The following is a 24574-nucleotide window of genomic DNA, read 5'->3' on the forward strand; positions in this document are numbered from 1 at the left end:
TGCACAAGTGTTTGATACGCGCAATCTTTCGCGCGACCGCACGCGTGCGGTGCGGCTTGCGGCGATGGGCGGCTCGAGCGTAAATCGGCCCTTACCCACACATTCAGCAATGTGCCTTAACTTGAAGCCCATGCTTGATTTGGTCGAGATAAAGCCTGACGTGAACGCGCCCAAGGAGAGACGGTGAGTGTCTTCGGCATGTTCGCACTTGTCGTTATAGTGACAGTCAAGCATGGGCTTCAAGTAAGGGTGAATATCTGAATGCGGGGTAAGTGATAAGCGATGTGTTTGCATAGTTGTAAAGATTCTGTCCTGTTTCGCAGGTTTAGGATGCTCAAGCCAGCCAGCAAAAGAGCTATCTTCCAAGTGCGTTTTGCCCTCCAGCACCACATAGCATCATACTGTGTGCCTTTAGACTGCTGACAAACTTTCTTCCTCTTTTGAAACTGGTAGCAGTCTAACTTGTAGTCAAGGTAACGACTACAAGGCTAAACCTCACTATCTTCAGCATCACCCAAAAATAATGTTCCCTTTGAAGTGGCAACCTTAAGATGAGCACTCACTGCAACATGTTTTTTTGGTAGTACTGCTGCGGGGGCCAATGCAACTAACCACTGCTGCTATGTTGAGCCAAGCGTATAAACACCAACCAGATTATGCTACAGAGATGTAGATGTAGCAGCTCGTCTCCAGCATCAGCTGAACGAATGCTTTGGCCTTTCGTGGCACCTGATTGCATTTTAAGTAGTGCTGTATGTTTTCAAAAATGTGACAAATATAGAATCATGTTACGTGATGTCAGGCTGAGTACAAAAGGCAGTGAGACAGTATAAAAAAGGGCTGAGTTGATACTGCTACAGGTGGCTCAGCACTCTCAGCAGCATGGTGTGGCCTCGTACCACTGCATTTGATTGACTAGTGCATGCCAAGTGTGCTGTGGTAACAGGTAACCACTAACTGCAACTACATTGACACTCCTTACAATCCATGAATCTACACATGAATTGGCTGTAGTCTCACTCGCATGGAAATATGGTATAGTTATTCTACTCGAACAACTTATGGAGCATACCATTCTTGTACTTATACTGCATGCTTACTTATTCGAGGAAAATGACTTCCTCATTATAACAGTCTTCATTTCTAAGAGTGAGAACAATATGTTAAAACAATTTTTTTTTTATGCAGCAGCTGTGTTCCGAATTTTTCTCCTTCATGATGATAATTTGGCACCCTTTTGCTGCAGGGGTTGCCTACTTCTCTTATAAAATTTATCATCGTGCTAACATATTGGTGGTTTTCAGATTGTTTTTCCTATAGGATATATTGCTCTTCTGGGCCTTCAGCTGTTGCTCTCCTTTATGTTTCACTACATTGTTTTTATTTTTTATTTTGCTGAATACAAGGCTAGTCAAATAGTGCTTTGACGTTTCCATATGTGAATTTTGTTCTTGTTCATGAGAATTAAGTCTGATAATGTGCCATTTGTGTTTTATTTTACTGGAGAGAATGCAACTAACACTGCGCTGTGAGAAGTGTTCGTTTGCAAGCATTGCTTTTAATGTCTCATTTTATTTATCCTTTAGCACGTTTATGCTTAGCTGTTATGCATATGTAGTATTTTTGTATTGGTTCGTGCATTAGGTGCTCATTGTGCCTTTCAGAAACTGAGAGATGGCATTATGTTGTATTTTTACTGTTCGCTTCATTTTCATGAGACAGCTGCAGTCTGCCATTGTATTTCACTACAAATATTGTGTACATCATTACCTACTTGTCAAACGGTTGATACCAATACCAATGAGAAGTTTCACAATAAAGATGCTGGTGGTGACAACAGAGTTTTTCTTAGTAACAGCGGCACTTTGATTTGTTGTCACAAACAGTCCAGGACTGCACGAGAAGCTGTGCACGCCAATAATCACTGGCTGTAGTAGCGTCTCAAGCAGCAGTCTGGGACAGTGTGGGACAACAAATTGAAGAGGCCCAGTGCATGCATGCATGACGAATAAAAAAAAAAACAGCCAGCAATAGTACAAGGCACATCCAGTGCATATATATATTAGATGTTGCAGATATAGCGATGTGTAGTACAATGGATATCCTGTGGATGAAAGTGTGGTCAATATGGATATCCATTAGATATGGTAAATATCTATTGGACGTTGTGGATATCTATTACATGTAATAAATATATCTGCAGGATGTTGTGGATGTCTATTAGATGTTGCATATATCCAGCCCTGACATTCCCACAACGTACCACTTGCATGTTCTGGATGCATTTGCGATGATCTATAGTACATCCATACAATGTTTTCTGGATAAATAAGGATATCTAATGGACGTACTGAACGTCCCAGGTGCACCATATTATGCATATCTAATGGATGTATCTGGCTATCTGGGATACTAGCATAGCAAGTAAAAGTTTACTTTATCTCTGCTATTACAAGATCAATTTTTTTTTTTGGTAGGCCTGTAGCATCAGGAAGTTCATGCATAAAAATGAGCCATTGGCCTTGGTTGTTAAAAGCTTCTAAAATGAAAGCAGAAGATGTAAAATCACCCTTATTGTTTAAAAGCACTAAAAAAACCATCAACATACCTAAAAACCTTTAAAACCTGTCCCCTATTATCATCAAAAGATAAAAAAAAAGATGTCGCACAAGACAGGAGCGACACATGAACTTATACACACCCCTGGCATTGCAGATATGCCACGTCCGCTGGGCCTATCAACTGCGAGCCTTGAAGCAATTGTTGCTGTATGACTCCACACATTCAACGGAGGTGAAGTGAGCAGTAGGTAGTCTTTGCTTGGAATCAGCTTTGTGAAAATCGTGCGTGCACCAAACGCAGTCTAGTTTCTCAAACCATGTTGGAAGCCTTTCGGCAGCTGGTTTCCCTTTGAGAGTCGTCAACGCTATAGTATAGTCTCTTCTGCAAAAAAAGTAAAGCTTGGAGCATGAAGGGCAAGAGCAGAGGTCCAACGATTGAAGGCAAGACCAAAGGTTATACCCTACATGCACAAGGTGTCAGACAACCTTAAAAAGGTTGCTAATTGTCATGGCATTCCTCTGTTTTTTTTTTTTCTACGTCCAATGAGCTTTCGAAGCTGTGCTCTCGAGTTTGCTGTGAGAGCAGGTGGGGCTGCCGCACAAGGCATGTGAAGCCATTTGTTGAGTGCTCCAGGGAGGTTGTATACGCAATTCCCTTGCACCCTTGTGGGCAGCTGTACATTGGACAAACCGAGCATTGCGTGAATGACTGTTTAAGGGGGTATGGTAGGGTAAACCCCCCAAAAGATCGTGGGCACAGAAAGACCGAATGCACTACGAGGAACAAACCTGCGGAAACGTGACCTCGAGCGCCTGCTCAAAGCGGTTCAAATGATGCACCGAAGTGTGCCGCGCGCCCTGGCGTTTAAAAATGGCGGGCGGAGGCCAGTTTGTTTATTGCTGTCGTTCGCGGTTCTTTTTAGTATGGCGTGTTTTTTTTTTGCGTGTGTGTGTGTGGTAAGTAGATGAATTGTACTAAAAAATCATACATTAATTAAAAGAAAATGAGACATTCACCCAATCGCGGCAATTGCCACAAAGGAATTTCATACGGGTTCCACGAAAGAAAAGCATCGCAGTGGATGAAAAATTTGTCCTGGTCCGGGGCTCGAACCGGGGACCACCGCCCTTCTGGGGCAGCCATTTTACCATCTGAGCTAACTAGGCGGCTAGCAGATAGCAGGCCGAAGTCGAATTTGTAGTCGAATTTGTTAACTCGAAGCAAGAGTTTGACGTAATTGCCCTTAGTAGAAAATAACTATTATGTCAAACTCGTGCTTATATGGTCGCCTCAGTTTTGAGTTTCAAACATATTACTTGCCCAGAAGATGGCACGATCGTAAAGCAAATGGAGCAGAAGGATAACTTTCAAAGGTAATCGGTCTTCCGAGCAAATGCATTCATGGATGAACACAGAACACCAATGAGTCGCTCAACTAACTCACCTGGTGCCGCTGCCCTAAGAAAACTTTGTCAGTGCTAACACATTGAAGCAGCAACTAACAATGCTGTAACCTACTACAATGACAGTAATTCTGCACGAGGAGCTGTTCTGGAGGCCCTTCGTTCGTTTAACGTCCGTTTTGTAATATTGCCCTCGACAGGATGGACAAAGAGCGAGTTGACAGTGCAGAATTCTACGACTCTGCCGTGAGCAAGGAAGGACGACGGATAAAAAGGAACACTAGGAAGGTTTTTGGAGACACCTGCACGACAGTCAGCAGTAAAATGTATTCTCCTGGGGCATTTTGAGCATCCACTAGCAATATACGAACATAAAACTTCATTTTTCTCAAATTGCATTTTTTATGAATTCTTCAAATTATTTGTACCTTTTCTCAGAAAGAATTTATCTCATTCCAGTGAAACTTTGTAAACATGTACTACAACCAGTCGTAAATATTCTGAACTAAAAAAATCTCCGATGATATGAATGATAACAGTGGAAAAATTTACACTGCAAGAAACCCCCCTTGTGGCTTTGTGCAAGCAGAGATATCTTTTGGGGGGCACGAACTCCAAAGTATATATTATATCTCTTTAGTTCAGATATAACCTATTGGTATTTAGAATAACACTGAAATATCACCACATTCCTCAGCATGGTTGCAGAGGAAAGGTACGTCAATTAAACACACCTGAAATTTTGGGAGTGGGCCACAGTAAAGACAAACCATCTAGACACAAACAAAGTGTCTCATGTTCTACCCAACAGCATCTTTTGTAAGCACATGAAATTTGATGTGAATATCTGCAGCCATTTCTAAAATATTACGTTAAAACTAACATGTACCATTTACCCTGCCATACTGACATAGAGCTAATGAATGAAACCGTAACTAGGTAGGCTTCGGAGGCAGCAGTTGAAGTTGGGGGCAAGGCACCAAGGCAACCAGTAGGCAAGCTCTACCAAGTAACAAAGAACCTAATAAAGAAATGACAAAAGAATGAAAGTGTCCAACTCAAGAGATAGGATAGAATTCGCAGAACTGTCAAAACTGATCAACAAGTAGAGAATAAAGGATATTCGAAACTATAATGTGAGAAAGACTGAAAAAGCTATAAAAAATGGATGCAGCCTGAAATTGGTGAGAAAGGAACTTGGCATAGGACAAACCAAGATGCATGCACTGAAAGATAAGCAGGGTAATATCATCAGCAATCTCGAAGATATAGTAAAAGCAGCAGAAGAATTCTATACTGACCTGTACAGTACCCAGAGGAGTCAGGATACCTCAATTAGAAACAGTAATGAACAGGGTACAGAAATTCTTCGTATAACTAGCAGTGAGGTCAGAAGGGCCTTGCACGACATGAAACGAGGAAGAGCGGCAGGAGAAGATGAAATAACAGTTGATTTAATTAAAGATGGAGGAGACATAATGCTTGAAAAACTGGCGGCTCTTTATACAAAGTGTCTATAGACTGCAAGGGTCCCAAAAAACTGGAAGAATGCAAACATTATACTAATCCACAAAAAGGGAGACATCAAAGAATTGAAAAATTATATGCACATTAGCGTACTCCCAGTATTATATAAAATATTTACCAAAATAATATCCAATAGAATATGGGCAACACTGGACTTTAGTCAACCAAGAGAACAGGCTGGCTTCAGGAAGGGATACTCTACAATGGATCACATCCATGTCATCAACCAGGTTATCGAGAAATCTGCAGAGTATAATAAGCCTCTTTATATGGCTTTCATATATTACGAAAAGGCATTCGACTCGGTAGAGATACCAGCAGTTATAGAGGCATTACATAATCAAGGAGTGCAAAACGCTTACGTAAATACGTTGGAAAATATCTACAAAGGTTCTACACCCATCCTAATTCTACACAAGAAAATCAGGAAGATACCTATAATGAAAGGGGTCAGACAGGGAGACACGATCTGCCCAATGCTATTCACTGCGTGCTTGGAAGAAGTATTCAGCTATTAAACTGGGAAAGCTTAAGAGTAAAGATCGACGGCGAATATCTCAGCAACCTTCGGTTTGTCGATGACATTGTTCTATTCAGCAACAATACAGACGAGTTACAACAAATGATTGAGGACCTTAACAGAGAGAGTGTAAGAGTGGGGTTGAAGATTAATATGCAGAAGACAAAGATAATGATAAATAACCTGGCAAGGGAACAAGAGTTCAGGATCGCCAGTTGGCCTCTAGAGTCTGTGAAGGAGTACGTTTACCTAGGTCAATTAATCACAGAGAACCCGGATCATGAGAAAGAAATTCACAGAATAAAAATGAGTTGGATTGCATATGGCAGACATTGCCAGCTCCGGACTCAAAGCTTACCATTATCATTGAAAAGGAAGGTGTACAATCAGTGCATTTTACCAGTGCTGACATATGGGGCAGAAACTTGGAGACTGACAAAGAAGCTTGAGAACAAGTTAAGGACCGCGCAAAACCGATAGAACGAAGATTGCTAGGCATAATGCTAAGAGACAGAAAGAAAGCGGTTTGGATTGGAGTGCAAACGGGTATAGACAATATTCTAATTGACATCAAGAGGCAAGAAATGAATAAAAAATACAGTGCGGTACAATACAATACAAAAAATACAATACAGTACAGCGCGAAGGACAAGGACTGCGAGAGACGACAGACATAGCGCTGACTTCCAACAATATTTGATTGCATTGCCATGTCGTGTTCTATATATGCAAGAGGGGGCATGCGCAGAAAATGAAAGGCAGTCACAAGGGGTGTTCTAACAGCATGTCACTCCACTAAGAACATGAGCGAGAAGAAAGGGGGTCAACCAAGGGGCCCGATTTTTATTCGTCATAATAGAGAAACCGCACCACGGTAGCTCAATTGGTAGAGCATTGCACGCGAAATGCGAAGGTTGTGGGTTTGGTTCCCACCTGCAGCAAGTTGTTCTTTCATCCACTTTAATTTCCATTAATTTATCATTTCTTTATTTCATTTCTTAAGCACAAGTAATTTCCCCTATGTTGTCCTTGGTGTCAGTGTTTGTTGGCTTCTTATGAAATGACTAATAAAAATCGGGCCCCTTGGTTAACCCCCCTTCTTCTCGTTTATTACATAACGAGGGTCTCGAATCCAGCAACATTAATGTCTTCAGGTAAGCATATGTGGGTTTATTATTGACCAATTGCCTTCCCTCGAAAAGATCACTTTCTCGTGACGTTTGCGGCAAAAAAAAAGGACATGCCACGTCCGCCGCCAAGGTCTGTGAGTGGTGGCGCTGGCTAACACTCCCAGGGTTCTACTAGGACACATAAATACCCAAGAAAGTGGATGGGGAAACGGCGCCGCGGTAGCTCTATTGGTAGAGCATTGCACGCGAAATGCGAAGGTTGTGGGTTCGGTTCCCACCTGCAGCAAGTTGTCTTTTCATCCACTTCAATTTCCATTAATTTATCGTTTCTTTATTTAATTTATTAAGCACAAGTAATTTCCCCTATGTTGACCTTGGCGTCAGTGTTTGTTGGCTTCTTACTAAGAACATGGTCACTTGAAAAAGAAAAAAAAAACATTACGATTTCTGTCTGTTGAGATATGTGACTTCACTAGGGGTCAGTGCGATAGAGGGGGCACTAACACACACATTACCCAGTTTTCTGATGAAATCAGCTTCTATAATTTCCCGGCTGAGCTGTGAGCTGTGTCTCGCCTGAAGTAACTCGAGAAGCGGTTGGCAAAGAACGAATGCTTTATTAAAGGTTAGTGTAGCTTTTGTAGCCTTTATCTTGTGACATCACCGCAGCCACTGCCGATTCACAAGAGGTGTGGCCGGTGAATCTAACAAAATAAACACATGTCAGCGGCGCATTGCTGATTCATAACAATTCTTCCCCCTTAAGAAGTGAAGCGGTCAGGGGGCCGGTGCTTCCGTTTCGTCCTACGCAGTGTCACTTCAGCAAGATCAGTCACCTGCGTCTCGCTGGTAGCACCCTCGGCTTCGGCCCGCCCATCTGACGGCACTCGAATGTCGGTGCCTACTTGAGCCTGACTGTGACTGCTGTCATGTCCTTGAGACTGCGAGTCTGCCGCTGCGTTCTGGCTGCCTTTAGCCATTGTTACTTGCATGGGGGCCTCGGGTTCCACCCCTTTCTTCTTTAGCTCCTGCCTTGCGCTTTCTATATCTCAGGCTGTGCCTTGCTAACAAACGTGTGTTGGTGCTTCGAACTGAGAAGTAGGAAGCCACTCTTGCCCTTTAACTCGGCACACTCAAAGCTCGTTAAACGAGGCATCATAAAGTTATGCCTCATTAACAGCCTCTATAAATCTTGCTCACACGAGATGCAACATAGTCTTGCTGCACAGGTTTATTGCCTTTCTTGGGCTGGCTACCCTTTGGCCTTTTTCAGCCATAGCGGAACAGCTTCTGAGGTGCACAAAACGTGATGAGCCCGCTCAGTCAAGGAACCAGCTGGCTGAAAGACGCAGGTTTGCAGTGCTGCCGTATATGCATGATGTCTCCCATAGGCTAAAGAAGGTTGGGCAGCGTGCAGGAATCAGTTGTTTTCTCAGCCCCAGAAAAGCTGGCAAGGCTCTGTAAGCGTGTAAACGCGCCAAAATCACGCCAGAGTTGTTGCTCTGTCGGGCACCGAAAACTTTTTGTAACATGCGCACCGAATGTGGTTTACCAAATTGCCCTGTCTTGGGGCAGTAAATATGTTGGACAGACAGGCAGGTGCTTAAACGACCGTTTAAGAGAGCACTGTAACAACGTCCATAACATTGTTCAAGGCCACTTGGGCATCCACTGCCAAGACTGCAACTGCGTGTCCCTCTTTGAAGATACGGAAATTTTAGAAGCTGATTTCATCAGAAAACTGGGTAGTGCGTGCGTTAGTGCCCCCTCTATTGCACTGACCCCTAATGAAGTCACGTATCTTAACGGACAGAAATCGTTATGTTCATTTTTTTCGAGTGACCATGTTTTTAGTAGAATGCATGCTGTTAGAACACCCCTTGTGACTGCCTTTCATCTTCTGCGCATGCCCCCTCTTGTAAATATATAACACGATATGAAAACGCAATAAAATATTTTTGGAAGTCAGCGCTATGTCTGTCGTCTTTCGCAGTCCTTGTCCTTCGCACTGTATGTCATTTTTGATCATGAATTACCAACTAGCCAAAGCAACCACCCTAGAAAAAATGGAACCGGGCAGGTCATGTAATGCGCCGGTTAGATAACCGTTGGACCATTAGGGTTACAGAATGGGTACCAAGAGAAGGAAAACGCAATCGAGAACAACAAAAGACTAGGTGGAGCGATGAAATTAGGTAATTCGCGGGCACTAGTTGGAATCGGTTGGCGCAGGACAGGGGTAATTGGAGATCGCAGGGAGAGGCCTTCGACCTACATTGGACATAAAACATGCTGATGATGGTGACCTCCTTAAGGGAACATGTGCACGAAATAGAGAAAAAGGAGGATAAGTGCGCACATATGGCGGCTCATGTTACAGCGTGTGGGTGTCAGGCTCGATTTTCGGAGACTACCATTCTGGGCAAGAGTGGCAACACCTCCTCTAGGCTTGCACTTGAGGCCTTCTTCATCAAGGAGAACAGAGATGGGTGCATAGGTGAGCCTTCTATCTCATTACTAGATGCCAAATTTGACTTCTTGCGCAACCGCCTTTGATGTGCCTGCTCTCTTTTGCTTGGTATGCACATGTGTGAGAACAGTATACACCATTTTTTCGTAGGCGCCACCATATTGTGAACACAGTCGCGCTGCCTATGAGCAGCGCCATACTGGCTTGGGTGAAAGCGGTCTTTTGCAAGGCAGGTATACGCTCGGTGGTAGGTTCTGGCGTTTGTTTTCGCGGTCGTGCGGTCTGTTTAGTAGGACGTGCGTCTTCTACATGGCAAACGGTTCTGTGAGACGTGCTGAAGCGGTTTAAGACGCCATGGCCAGAGTTTCTGCTGGCGTTGAGGTGGAATGAACATGTAGCTTGATGTGTACGCGCACATTTAAGCCTACAATCGGCCTCGGAGATCAATTGTGTATTTCTGAATGTTCCATTCACTAATGTGACCTTATTGCAGTATTATCCTCTATTTCCAAGCTGCGGTTTAGGAGCCATGAAACATACTATGTGACGATCGTAACAACGTGGGTACCGTTCTGCTACGATAGAAGCTGTGATGTTATGCATTGACAAGCGTTCAAACTGTTCGCTGCAGGTTACATTGCGTGACTACTTGGTTCAATGGATGAAGTTTCTGCGCCTGAATAAAATAGTTTCGGCAAGTAATAGCAGCATACCTTACACTCCGAATTAAGCTTGTCCAGTAACTAACTGCGTGAGCATCTTAAGCAGTGGCAGGTGCTGGATTACAGATATCTTTGTTCTACATACTGCATGGTCCAAGCATACGGCATCAGCGGTTATAAATCTATAAACATTGTGCGGCGTGACTATGCGAGGTCGTATTGCGGCGTTAGCCCGTTTTCTCTCGCTTTTTTGAGAAAGAAGATGATAAGCAATTTTTTTTAAATGTTTGTTCCGTTCTCTACGACGCACTGTCATGTATTGTGAAAATTTTGTCCTCAAAAATAGCCATCACATTCTTTTTATGCAAACCCTCTCATATATTATGGCTGTATGCAGGCCAAACAGGCAATGCCGAAGCGCACATCTTATATATGTATCGTGCTGGTTCATCAACCGCAGTGATCACTGTGTTGAGCAGCGCCATCGGCCTCATGCAGGAAGGCTAGCATAGACATATAGTAATTACAAGCCTACTAGACTTGAAATGCATGAGAACGATGCCAGTGCATCCCAAATATTTGATAGCGCCTGCCGCTTAGATGTTTCGTGGTTGCCTTAGGTTGGCCGTGCACGAGCATGCACTCTTATGTTTTATGTTTTACTCCCTATGCCAAGTGATCAGACAGTGAGCTGATTTACCTTTGAATGCTGGTAATACAGAGACACCAGTTTTCTTTGTTGAATTAAAACCAATATAAGCAAAATAGTTCACAACACATACACACACCACGACTGATAATGTGCGTACACCACGGCTGATAAAGCATGTAACATTTTTGTGCCCCCAAGACATATTTCCGCCTATTGTAGTCATCGATGCACCGAAAGGCTTCCCTGACGACCTTATATGAACAGACATGGCGTAAATATCCCAAAGTATGATCTAAGGCATTCCGAAATCATTCCGCAGCACGCGACAGCAATACTTTCAAGCAGCGCCGTGCCGGATCTCCCAAGCCAGAGAAGAGGAAAGGCTCGCCGTGCGCCTTTTCCCCCTCGCCCAATGAAAAGGTCAATATATATGTACGATTCTATTTTTCCATTAAACAGTTGTGAGTAGCACTTGTCTTTTTCCACCTTTCTTGTCTCGGTGGTTTTTATCGCACTAAGTTACTACTTTAATTGGCACAGCTCTGCAATATTCAAGTGTGCTGCAGGACTTCTGAAGTGCTCCCTGTCCAATAACCTTGGTGGCACAGAGTATGACACCATTCTTGCTGACAGTGACAAAAACGTAAGCAGTGACAATGACTAAATTGCGCGTGTACTCGTCCTTTCAGTGCGTTTTGCAACGGCAGTTTCCTGTTATTTTCTGCATCATTTCCTCTTTTCTGCGGCATCACTTCACATTACAATCATAATACAGTAAAACCTCGTTAAACCATACCCACTTAAACAGCAGTTTCATTTAAAAAGTAGTAAAGTCAAATCCCCAACTCAGCGGCCATTTAACATAATGTGTTTTGTATCCACATAAACCGTACCAGCTTATTGCATACTTATCGGTTAACACGTAGTGTTTTCACTTTTCGCCGCCCAAACACGGCGGTGCGTCGTCTCCATCGGGCGGCTCGGCAGAACAACAAGCCTCAGAGATCGGAACAACAGCCTCCAAGTGCCCTGCGCGTTTAAGCGTGAAGCCACATCAACATCATTTTGGCACCATGCCAGAGAGCATTCTTTATTCTATGAGAGAGTGTTGTGGCATTGTGCAACCAAGGAGTCTTGTCATGCCGAAACTTGAATAAAAAAGATGCCAGGTACTCAGCATAGAAGAAAAATTAGACATCATTCGTGCTAGCAAACGTGACACGAAGTTGGCGCTGGCATACGATAGAGATCTACTATTGACTACAGTGTTGTCGCATTTGGAATGCGAAGAAGTTGCTCGGCGGCGCTACTATGACCGCGAAGAGATGTCGGGTACGAGGTAGGACTTTTTGTTATCATTGCCTCTGTTGTTGCCGAAGTGTTGACAAGCGACAGTGATGAGGATGACACGGAAAGCGACAGCACGGGCAATTCAGGCTCGACAGGGGTAGAAACTGTGCGTTACGCCAGCCTCATGAATGCAATCATCGCAACGAGAACAGCATCCCTCAATAGAAAAGGCGCCCAGGGACTTCTGTGGCGCTACTGCGTGCATGCACAGAGAATACGTAACGCCAACGAGGAATCTGCCATGCGAGTATTTGCAAGAAGTGGGGGCTGGCTGAAAAGCTGGCTCGCAGCTTCAGTAAGTTTGAGGCCGCTGTCGTTGCCGCTAGGCCGCAGCAGCATCAAACGAAAATAACACTTTCGTCGCGCAAATTGCATAAATACAGAATTTTTTTTTCCCTTTCATCACACTCTCTCTGAGTTCTGTTTTTGACAGGTAAGTGGGCGATCTCTTGTTTCGTTTAAGCAATACTACCGTTTTTTACATACTTTTTCCAAGCTCCAGCCAACTACAGTTTAACGAGGTTTTACTGTATATATATATATATATATATATATATTGTAAGCATTTATGCGGACTTCATCTTCATCTGTACAAAGTCATCATCAATCATCGGCTCGTGTTCGTTTTTGCGTCGGCGCCATTTTTCCTTCTTGGAATAAAGCGTCGTCTCAACCGTGGTATTTCAAGTGGTGGAGGCGCTTTAAGATCCCTTCGACCTCAATCCACTTCAAGATCTCTCCTGGAGCTACGTTCGGGACGCCGCTTACGCCAAGAGGCCGCCATGTCGCAAGACCAGACCGCAGCATCCACCATCTCGGTTCCAGTGCCAGCCACCCCCACTCCCAGCCCTGCCAACAACTGGTATCGCGACCCTGAAATCTTCTCTGGCTTGCCTGGTGAGGACGTTGAAGACTGGCTCGACAACTACGATTGTGTCAGCGACTACAACAACTGGAACGAGACATCGCGGTTAAACAACGTGCCATTTTACGTTTCTCAAGTAGCCAAGACCTGGTTCCTGAATCATGAGCGCGACTTCCGTGATTGGTCGTCTTTCAGGGAGCAGCTACGGCGGATTTTCGGCACACCCACGGTTCGTTCGGAAGTTGCGAAAAAGAGGCTGTCTGAGCGCGTCCAGCATTATGGCGAATCGTATACCTCGTACATTGAGGACATCCTCGCGCTTTGCCGCCGTGTCGACAGTGCCATGCCAGAACCTGATCGCGTGCGACACCTTCTTAAGGGTATCGGATCGACTGCCTTCAACGCACTCGCCGCTCAAAACCCATCGACGGTGTCGGACGTCGTCTCCGTCTGTCAGCGCCTCGACGCCCTGCAGTCCATCCGCTTGCAACCGGACTTTTCCGACAACCCCCTGGCGAACAGTATTGAGCTCCGGTCTATCATTCGAGCCATAATTCGTGAGGAATTGCAAGCGCATGGCTCAACCCCTTGCAGCAGCGCTCACGTCCCACCTGCTTCTACTGACCTGCGCGGTATTATTAAGGAGGAATTGGCCTCCCTGCAGAACGCCCAGCATACCAACGCTTCTCCTTGCCCACAACCGGCTTCTTACGCGCAGATTGCTGCAATGCCAGCCGCGCCGTCTCCAATTACGCCACCTGCGCCTGCTCACGATCACCTGGCACCTTTAGTCACCCGAGCTCCGAACCCACCTTACTACTCTGCCTGGCGTTCCTCGAGGCCTATCTGCTACTACTGCGGCTTTCGAGGACATATCTCCAGGTTTTGCCGACGCCGCCAGCAAGACGAACATCGTGGTTATGCGGCCTTTGAACGCGATGAGCCACCTCCTCGCGCTTACCGCACTTATGACGATAATCCCCCCGTTCGCCGTTCTCCATCTCCGACCGACTTCTCCAACACCGCACTCCACACCCGTGCCTCGAGACGCCGCTCTCCATCGCCGCTCCGACGTTCTGTATCGCCACTTCGACCTGTCTCCCAACTCCATGTCCAGCGACCGGAAAACTAACCAGTGCAGTTTTTGGAGGGAAAACTGCATCGCCGCGAAGTGCTCCAAGTCCTCCTGAACGTCCTTCGAACATGTTATTGGTGTCTGTGGAGGGTGTGCCTTTGTTAGCTCTGATTGACACGGGCGTTACTATATCTGTTATGCGTGCGGACCTGTGCTCTCGTCTGCGGAAAGTGAAGACGCCTTATATTGGATCTTCCCTGATTGGGGCTAATGGAGCAATCATTCGACCATCAGCCCAATGTACAGCACGCGTCTTCATTGATGGTATCTGTCATCACATTAAGTTCGCGATTTTATTCCCGTGCGCTCATGAACTAATTTTAGGTTGGGACTTTCTCTCGTCAGCGTCCGCTTTAATCTCTTGCCGTCAACGTGTAGTACATATGAGCGAGACAGTTCATTGCAGCGGGAGTACCGATGAGCCACGACTGCGTTTTATCACTGCTGCAGATTCTGTACTGCCTCCCGGCCACGAGCAAGTCATAAGTAGTCATAAGTCTCTCTTCTACGGACATCACCAATGGCGACGTGTTCATCACTCCTTACGGTCGCTGTCTTGCCCGTGGGATTGTCTTCGCTTCCTGCCTGGTGCGGTTCAAAGAAAACTCTGCGTTAATCATCGCTTTAAATGCGACCACTGAGACAATCCTCCTACCTCAAGGCTCCGCAGTGACCTGTTATGTGGATACCCAACCAGTCTCCCTGCTTCCTCTTGCTGCCTCGCAAGCTCTTCCTCAACCGGACAAATCTGCTTCATCTGCCCTTACTTCCGTGATAAGCCCTGACCTTACTGCTGCTCAACATGAAGCGTTGCTAAAATTGCTTACGAAGCACCAGGCCTCCTTCGATATGGATACTTCGTCACTGGGGCAGACTTCCGTTGCCTTCCATCGTATCGACACCGATGGCCAGACTATTGTACGCCATCGTCCCTACCGAGTCTCTTTGGCCGAACGCAAAATCATCGAGGAGAACGTCGCCGATATGCTGAAAAGAAACGTCATACGTCCCTCCGCCAGTGCTTGGTCATCACCCGTCGTTTTGGTGCAGAAGAAGGATGGATCGGTACGATTTTGTGTTGACTACCGTGCGCTAAACAAGATCACCCGTAAGGATGTATATCCCATGCCCCGTATCGATGACGCCCTTGATTCGTTGCAAGGCGCGCAATATTTCTCCAGCCTTGATCTTCGCTCCGGATATTGGCAAATCCCAATGCACGAAGCGGACAAAGAAAAGACCGCCTTTTCTACTCCGGATGGTCTTTATGAGTTTAATGTAATGCCTTTCGGTCTCTGCAATGCTCCCGCCACATTTGAAAGAATGATCGACACGGTTCTTCGCGGCCTCAAGTGGAAAACTTGTCTTTGTTACCTCGACGACATCGTCGCGTTTTCCTCGACTTTCACTGACCATCTGCAACGCTTAGATGAGGTGCTCACATGCCTTTCTAATGCCGGACTTCAACTAAACACGAGGAAGTGCCGTTTCGCTAGCACAACGATTAAAGTCCTGGGTCATCTCGTTAGCAAAGACGGCATCCAGCCCGATCCGGATAAAATTTCCGCGGTGCTCAACTTTCCCCGTCCAATTCGTGCAAAAGAACTGCGCAGCTTCATTGGACTCGCCTCATACTTTCGACGTTTTATCCGGAACTTTGCCAGCATTGCCTCGCCCCTCCACAAGCTCCTTACTAGTCCCAGTTCCTTCGATTGGAACGATCAGTGTGAAGCCGCGTTCCAAGAACTCAAGCGCGCACTAACATCCCCACCTGTTCTTTGTCATTTTGATGACAAGGCGCCCACATTAGTGCATACTGACGCCAGCGGTCACGGAATTGGTGCCGTACTGCTGCAGCGCGACCACGAATTTTGTGAAAAGGTTGTAGCATATGCAAGCCGCACTCTCACTTCCGCGGAAAAGAAGTACTCTATAACCGAACAAGAGTGTTTGGCTGTTGTCTGGTCCATTCAGAAATTTCGTCCATACCTTCACGGTCGACATTTCACGGTTGTGACCGACCACCATGCCCTATGTTGGTTGCCGACGATCAAAAACTTGTCCGGGCGTCTTGGCCGCTGGATACTCCGATTACAAGCATATGATTTCAATGTCATATATAAGTCCGGACGGAAGCACCAAGATGCCGATGCTCTTTCACGATGCCCATTACCACCATCCTCGGAGCACATCACATCACCTTGTCAAATTGGCCGCACGGAGGACGCTTCGTCTATTACACCGATTTCTTCCTTGACTTCATCAAACCGCCTTTCAGTGCTTTCCACTCACCAGCGCGCCGATTCCTATTGCCAAAGTATCATCAATCGCCTTAGTGGTATTTCATCTCCACCCAATGCCAGGCTCCGGAAACAACTCAAACTGTTCAAGTTTGAAGACGACGTGCTCTACCGGTACATTTTTCACCCGGAAGGCCATCGATGGGTTCCCGTTCTACCGCGCGCTCTTCGCGCTGCAGTTCTGCAGGCCTCACACGATGACCCTACGTCAGGCCACTTGGGTTACAACAAAACACACGAGCGCATACGCAGCCGATTCTATTGGCCAGGCCTTTCCACGAGCATAGCTAGATATGTTGCCTCGTGCACGCTTTGCCAACACCGTAAGCGACCTACTACTGCTCCGGTCGGGACCCTACAACCACTTCCTTGTCCGGCACAACCCTTCTCTGTCGTCGGCATTGACCTTTTCGGGCCACTCCCACCTACTCCAGATGGCAACCGATGGATTGTCACTGCTGTTGACCATTTGACCCGGTACGCTGAAACAGCCGCAATACGCTCAGGAGCTGCCTCAGAAGTAGCGGCCTTCTTCTTGCAGTCTGTCTACTTACGTCATGGGGCGCCTCACGTTCTTTTGAGCGACCGAGGCAAGACATTTCTTTCAAGCACCCTTGATCAAGTTCTGCAAGCGTCCAACACCATGCACAAGACAACGTCTAGCTACCACCCTCAAACCAACGGCCTAACAGAGCGATTTCATCGCACGCTGTGTGACATGCTATCCATGTATATTCAACCTGATCATTGTAACTGGGATGCGATTCTCCCATTTGTAACATTTGCGTACAACACGTCTGTTCAACGGACCACCGGATACTCTCCGTTTTTCTTAGTATATGGCCGCCACCCAACCTCATCACTCGACGTTTCTTTCTTCTCTGGCCCCGTCAACGCTTCACCATTCATTTGCGACCAGTTTGTGTCTCGTCTTGCCCAATGTCGTCGTCGCGCCCGTATGAACACTGCAGCCAGCCAAGACGATCGCAAACGTCGGTACGATGCCTCTCATCGCGTCGTTTCCTACCGCCCTGGTGACGATGTGCTCCTATGGACCCCTGCGCGAACACCCGGTTTATGTGAGAAGCTTGAGTCTCGATATCTTGGCCCCTACAAAGTCATCGAGCAGACCTCGCCGGTGAACTATCGCGTTACACCTGTTGAGACCCCAACCGACCGACGCTGCCGCGGAACAGAGATCGTGCACGTTTCTCGCCTGAAGCCCTTTCATCTCCGTTCCACCGTCTAATGTGCGGCCAGGCTGGCCGCTTCCGTCCGCGGGGGAAATTAGTGTAAGCATTTATGCGGACTTCATCTTCATCTGTACAAAGTCATCATCAATCATCGGCTCGTGTTCGTTTTTGCGTCGGCGCCATTTTTCCTTCTTGGAATAAAGCGTCGTCTCAACCGTGGTATTTCAATATATATATTGCCGCCAGGTGTCACGCGCCAGCGCTGAAAAAGAAGTGACTTGAACGCGCACTCGGCAAGAGGTGGACGCTGAGGAAGAAGAAACAGAGGCTGAGGACGCCAGCTTGAGTTTTGTGTACGCCATCTTGGACAACTGTCTGTCTCGCCAACGCCGGGTACATCGTCAATTGTCTTTTCGTGACAAAAACTGATGGAGGTGCGGGGTACGGTTCATCCGATGCCACAAACTCCTCCTGGTAGCAGGAGTACCAGCCCTATACTAGTGGACACCCCTGTTCACCGGGCCAGCAAGAGAATCCGAGGGTTACCTCCGGAGCTTGATCACAGCTCCGCAACAACATCGACGCCCCCACGGACCAGTATGGAAGGAACATCGACGTCTCCATCGACCATTATGCAAGGTACGGCCACAACGGCAACTCAGTACCTGCTCCAGAATCTCAGAGTGCCGAAAGTGTTCCACGGGGATGTCTTCGAGGATGTTGAAGACTGGTTAGCCCAGTTTGAGCGCGTTGCTGAGATAAACGAATGGAGCGACGCGGCGAAGCTGAGAAACGTGTACTTCAGCTTGGAGGACGGTGCTCGCACTTGGTACGAGAACCGAGAAGGGCTCCTGAAATCGTGGCTCGAGTTCCGCCGTGCCTTGCTGGAGACATACACAAATGCTGATCGCCGCAAACGAGCCAAACGGGCGCTCCAATCCCGCATTCATCTGCCGAACGAGAGCGTGACGTCGTACGTAGAGGATATGACGCGCCTCTTCCGTCGGGTGGACCCTACCATGTCAGAGGAAAAGAAGTTGCACCATCTAATGCGGGGAGTTAAAGAACAGCTATTTGCTGGCCTGGTTCGAAGCCCGCCGAAGACCGTTGGTGAATTCTTAACCGAAGCCACCAAGATGGAAAAGATGCTGCACCATCGCTCAGCTTTCTATGAAAGGCAAATGAACGCTACTTCACCTTCGGACCAGCGCTCAGCTACGTATGACAGACACGCGAATGCTGCTTCACTGACGGACGCGGTTGCCTTTGGAAACCGGGACGTTCTCCAAGACCTTATCCGCTCTGTGGTTCGTGAGGAGCTTCAACGGCTCAGCTGCCCGCCTCAGCCCACGCTGGGTTCCATTTCTGCTCTCGTGAGAAGTGAAGTGCAGCAAGCGATTCAAGGTCCCGTCGCAAGCAACAATGCGCCGCCTGTGACAGCACAGTTGCAGTGGCTGTCGTATGCGGAGGTTTTGGGGCGAGTCCCTGTCCGCGCTCCAACCCATTTCATCCCTGCCACGTCTTACGCCGCATCATACGTCCCGCCGCTCCCATCAGTGCAACCGATCCAACGTATGGAGGATCGGCGCCTGCTCGAAAGGAAATCTGACGTCTGGCGTACCCTGGACAGAAGGCCTCTGTGCTATCACTGTGGAGAAGCCGGTCATGTATACCGCGAATGCCCATACCGCCCACCTTGGACTGCAAGGTTTCGCCGCGAATTCACCAAGGCCCAGATATGGTGAAAGGCCTAGGGCGATTGAAGAGTACTTGAACCAGCAGGGTATGCCACTGTTCCCGCGGCGGCAGTCGCGCTTGTCGTCCTCCAGGCGATCTTCCCCAGCTCCTAGAAGCCCTCCAATGGCAGCGCAGGGACGATCGCCAAGCCCTCGCCGGGAAAACTAAGAACAGCAACCTTCGGGGGCGAGGCCGCTGATAATCGCCCTTCCGAAGACCTCCCATCGACGCGAGCACGGTCTATTCAGCACGATTCATCGATGACACCAGCCGAACTCGGCGACAGACTCTCGCTAGACATACCTGTTGTGCTCGACAGCCACCACGTTAGTGCGTTATTGGATACGGGTGCCGACTACTCGATCTTGTGCGGAAAACTAGCGACGGAACTTAGAAAAGTTATCATGCCTTGGTCTGGAACACAAATTCGTACTGCTGGCGGGCATACTGTAACACCGTTGGGCATGTGCACGGTCAGAGTACAAATTCGTGGGTCCACGTTTCCAGCCAGCTGCCTTATACTCCGCAATTGTTCTCGGGACCTCATCTTGCGCGTCGACTTTCTGCGAGAGTATGGTGCCATTATAGACCTCCAGGCACGCACAGCGACTTTTTCGACAGAGAGAGCAGCGAACAGCCGCGACAATTGCCGACGTAATGCGCTTCGGGTTTACGCCGACAGTGTAACTTTACCACCACGCGCAAATGCCCTGGTAGCGGCCGTATGCGACGATCTGCGTGACGGCGAAGCTGTTGCAGAGGGCAATTCCTCCCTCATGCTGACTCGCGGTGTATGTGCAGCCCGCAGTCTCATTATGCTTCGAGGTGGACATTCTGCGCTCCTCGTGATGAACTTCAGCCAGGAACATCGGCACCTGTTTCGTCGTACTACTATCGCTTTTGCTGAGCTCATAGCAGACGTTGCTGAATGCTTTGCGTCTATGGCAAAGGACAACCCAGCTCAGACGCTCAGCAACATCGACATCGATTCAGACCTTTCGGAGGAAAAGCAAAAAGCGCTGCGCGAGTTGCTACTTTGGTTCAAGGAGTGCTTCGCATCTACTTCTAAGGTACGCCAAACGCCCATCACGAGACATCGAATAATCACGTATGACGATTCTCGTCCCATATGACAACTGCCTTATCGCGTATCGGCGAAAGAGCGCAACGTGATTAATGCACAAGTGAAAGAAATGCTTCACGATGACGTCATACAACCATCCCAAAGCCCTTGGTCGTCGCCGGTGGTCCTTGTCAAAAAGAAAGACGGAACGCTTAGGTTCTGTGTTGACTATAGAAAGTTGAATAACGTCACAAAAAAAGACGTTTATCCGCTTCCGCGGATCGATGATTCGTTAGATCAACTGCGGCGAACCAAGTATTTTTCATCAATGGATTTGAAGAGTGGATATTGGCAAATCGAAGTTGACGAACGAGATCGCGAAAAAACTGCCTTTGTTACCCCGGATGGACTGTACGAATTTAAAGTACTTCCATTCGGCCTGTGTTCTGCAACGGCCACATTCCAGAGAATGATGGACACTGTTCTTACGGGTCTGAAGTGGCACAGTTGGTTAGTATTCTTAGATGACGTCGTCGTGTTTGCGGCGACCTTCGAAGAACATCTGAAGCATTTAGAGGCGGTACTTGAGGCGCTCCGCTCCGCTAATCTCACACTAAAGCCAGAAAAGTGTCACTTCGGTTACAAAGAGTTGAAGTTTCTCGGTCATGTCATGAACGCCGACGGTGTCCAGCCTGACCCAGACAAAACATCCGCTGTTGCTGCTTTTCCGTCTCCTCGTGACAAGAAAGCAGTACACCGCTTTCTCGGTCTGTGTGCGTACTATCGTCGCTTCATCGCAAATTTCTCCCGGATCGCCGAACCACTCATACGCCTCATGTGAGAAGACACAACCTTCGTTTGGACGGATGAGCAGGATGCAGCTTTCATCGAGTTACGGCAGCGCCTGCAGGAATCACCCGTGCTCGCTCACTTTGACGAGGACGCTGACACTGAGGTGCATACCGACGCAAGCAACATCGGTCTTGGCACTGTTCTCGTTCAACACCAGGAAGGCGTCGAGCGAGTGATCGCTTACGCCAGTCGCACCCTTTCACGCGCCGAAATTAACTACTCCACTTCCGAGAGTGTCTAGCGGTTGTGTGGGCCATCATGAAATTTCGGCCTTATCTCTACGGTCGCCCTTTCAAGGTGGTGACAGACCACCATTCCTTGTGTTGGCTAGCCAACCTACGAGACCCGTCCGGGTGACTTGCTCGATGGAGTCTCCGTCTGCAGGAGTTCGATGTTACCATCGTCTACAAATCGGGCCGGAAACACGAAGATGCTGACACGTTGTCGCGTGCTCCCGTCAAAACTTGCGATAAGGACATGGACGAAGACGGCGCATTCCTTGGGGCCCTCACCGCATCTGACCTGATCACACGACAGCGCGAGGACGCCGAAATACGCCCTCTCATCGATCACTTAGAAGGCAAGAATGTTACAATTCCACGACACCTTTCTCGCAGTCTCTCGACCTTCTGCCTCCGAAAGGGTGTCCTCTACAAGAAAAACTAGAGTGCCAGCGACAAAGAGTATCTATTGGTCGTACCTGCCACCCTCCGTGATGACGTTCTCCTAGCCTGCCATGATGAGCCCACGTCTAGACACTTGGGATTTTCACGCACTCTTGCAAGAGTACGCCAGACGTACTACTGGCCCAGACTTTCTACCACGGTGAAGCGTTACGTGCAAAGCTGCCGTGAGTGTCAACGCAGGAAATCGCCATCTTTGAAGCCCGGGGGGTTACTGCAACCCATCGCACCACCTAGCGCTAGATCCACCGTTAGATCAAATCGGTATGGATCTTCTGGGACCCTTTCCCTTGTCAGCCAGCAGAAACAAGTGGATTATAGTCGCCACAGACTATCTAACACGCTACGCCGAGACGAAAGCTGTACAACGTGCCACCGCCTACGAAGTTGCCCAGTTCTTTATCGATCAGATAGTCCTAAGACATGGTGCCCCATCACATGTCATCACCGACAGAGGAATTGCCTTTACGGGCCAATTGATAGAGGACATATTTGAGTTGAGCTGCACGCAGCATCGCAAGGCCACTGCCTATCATCCGCAGACCAACGGACTGATTGAACGGCTAAACAAAACCATTGCTGACATGCTGTCTATGAATGTAGACGTCCACCATAAAACATGGGATCAAGTCCTGCCGTACGTTACATTCGCGTACAACACCGCCATTCAGGAAACAACACGCTTCACACCGGTCCATCTTGTCTACGGGCGCGAAGTCCAGACCTCGCTAGACGCAATGCTCCCGCACGACACCGATGCATCACTTACTTCCGACGCCGAGCAACTTACTCAACACGCAGAGGAAGCTTGTCAACTCGCGCGCATACACATCACGACGCAGCAGAGTGCAGACGCGCGACGCTACAACCTTCAACATCGGCAAGTCGAGTACCAGCCAGGTGACCAAGTCTGGGTGTGGACTCCAACTCGTCGCCAGGGGTTGTCTGAGAAACTGCTGAGTAGATACTTTGGACCCTACAAAGTGATACGCCGCATTAGTGAAGTGAAGTACGAGGTCATTCCTGACGGTGCCGCATCGTCTCGGCTTCAACAGCACCACTCAGAGATAGTGCATGTTGTTCGCCTCAAACTGTATTTCGCGCGTTAACGCTGCGCCAACCTGATCTCGTACGACTTCCCCAGTTCCACTTTCTTTTAGTAAGCATCGTAGTTTCGTAAGCATCAGGTCGATGCTTTTCTTTTGGTGGGGGGATAATGCCACCAGGTGTCACGTGCCAGAGGTGAAAAAGAAGTGACTTGAACGCGCGCTCGGCAAGAGGTGGGCGCTGAAGAAGAAGAAGCAGAGGCTGAGGACGCCAGCTTGAGTTTTGTGTACGCCATCTTGGACAACTGTCTGTCTCGCCGACGCCGGGTACATCTTCAATTGTCTTTTCGTGACAATATATATATATATATATATATATATACATATACCGTATATTCTTTTTTTTCCCGCGAGAAATTAAGTCACTTCTTGTGTTATATTCATGGCGGCATTATTCACGTGCAAATAAGCTGTGGCAGGTCCCTAAGCAAGGCATGCTGGGATGCACACACCCTCGGACAAGAAGGGCAAGTGCCTCGTCATCCAGCGCAAGACTGTCCAACTCGAGGCGGATGAGATTTGCCAGGTTCTGGTGCTCAAACATGCGGCCAAGCGCACGTGCTGTCAGTCGTGGCCCCCGTCGAAGCTTCAGCTGACGGAGCTCGTGTAGGCCCTGTAATAAGAGCAAGGGAATATAATGAACACTGCGTAAATAGGAGAAGCAGGTATACATCTAGCTAAATCACCAGCTCATTCATACTTGAACTTTGCAACAAAAGTGCACAAAATTTACGATTTATTTTTTGTTCTAACAAATTATTACACATTATATCAGAATTTGAAAAAAAATCTATTATAAATGAGGTTTCGCTGCTCTATTCACCAGATATGTTTGCGGGAGACCTCTGCTCGAAATAGTCTTTCCCTGAGTACACATGCAAGACTCAAGTGTAATTAGCTAAACACAAGACAACAACAGGAATCGAAAGCATAGCAGAATTTGTTCAAGTGCAGACACTCAAATGCATGATGCTAACCGAGTTAAATGAGTGCAGTTCGTCTATAGCAAGCACACCAGGAAAAGCTGTGGCCTGAACAAGTACGGCTCAATCTATGATGGTGCAGCTGACTTCTGTGAATTAAACCTTAGTTTATTCGACATTTTACTAAAGGCTAACTGCAATGAAATTTCAGACCACGTAAGAAGCCTAGATGAAGATAATGCAGATATAAAGGAACCTCCAGGCAAAATTTGACATTTAAAACACGAGCGGAAGCATAATGGTAAGCCACCAAAGTTAGCCACTTTTGATACTAAAACTGACCCATTCTTCGAAATAAGAATGGCATTACCGCTCACTACAAGTGGGGCATTGTGTAACGTGCATCTCCTCGGCATGACGGCCAAGAGTGCAATGGCACAC

General features: G+C 47.6%; 1 protein-coding gene across 3 annotated transcripts in view; it reads right to left on the reverse strand.

Moving 5' to 3' along the window:
- The window catches only part of LOC139055842 (F-box/LRR-repeat protein 20-like), a 93845-nt gene that overhangs the window by 45424 nt on the left and 23847 nt on the right, over positions 1-24574 (reverse strand). For all 3 annotated transcript variants that reach the window (XM_070533390.1, XM_070533389.1, XM_070533388.1), the window contains exon 3: positions 23663-23823. In XM_070533390.1, the coding sequence (XP_070389491.1) occupies positions 23663-23823 (161 nt within the window). The remainder of the gene's footprint in view (positions 1-23662; positions 23824-24574) is intronic.

This window comes from Dermacentor albipictus, chromosome 2 (assembly GCF_038994185.2).
Source record: "Dermacentor albipictus isolate Rhodes 1998 colony chromosome 2, USDA_Dalb.pri_finalv2, whole genome shotgun sequence".
Classification (NCBI taxonomy): domain Eukaryota; kingdom Metazoa; phylum Arthropoda; class Arachnida; order Ixodida; family Ixodidae; genus Dermacentor; species Dermacentor albipictus.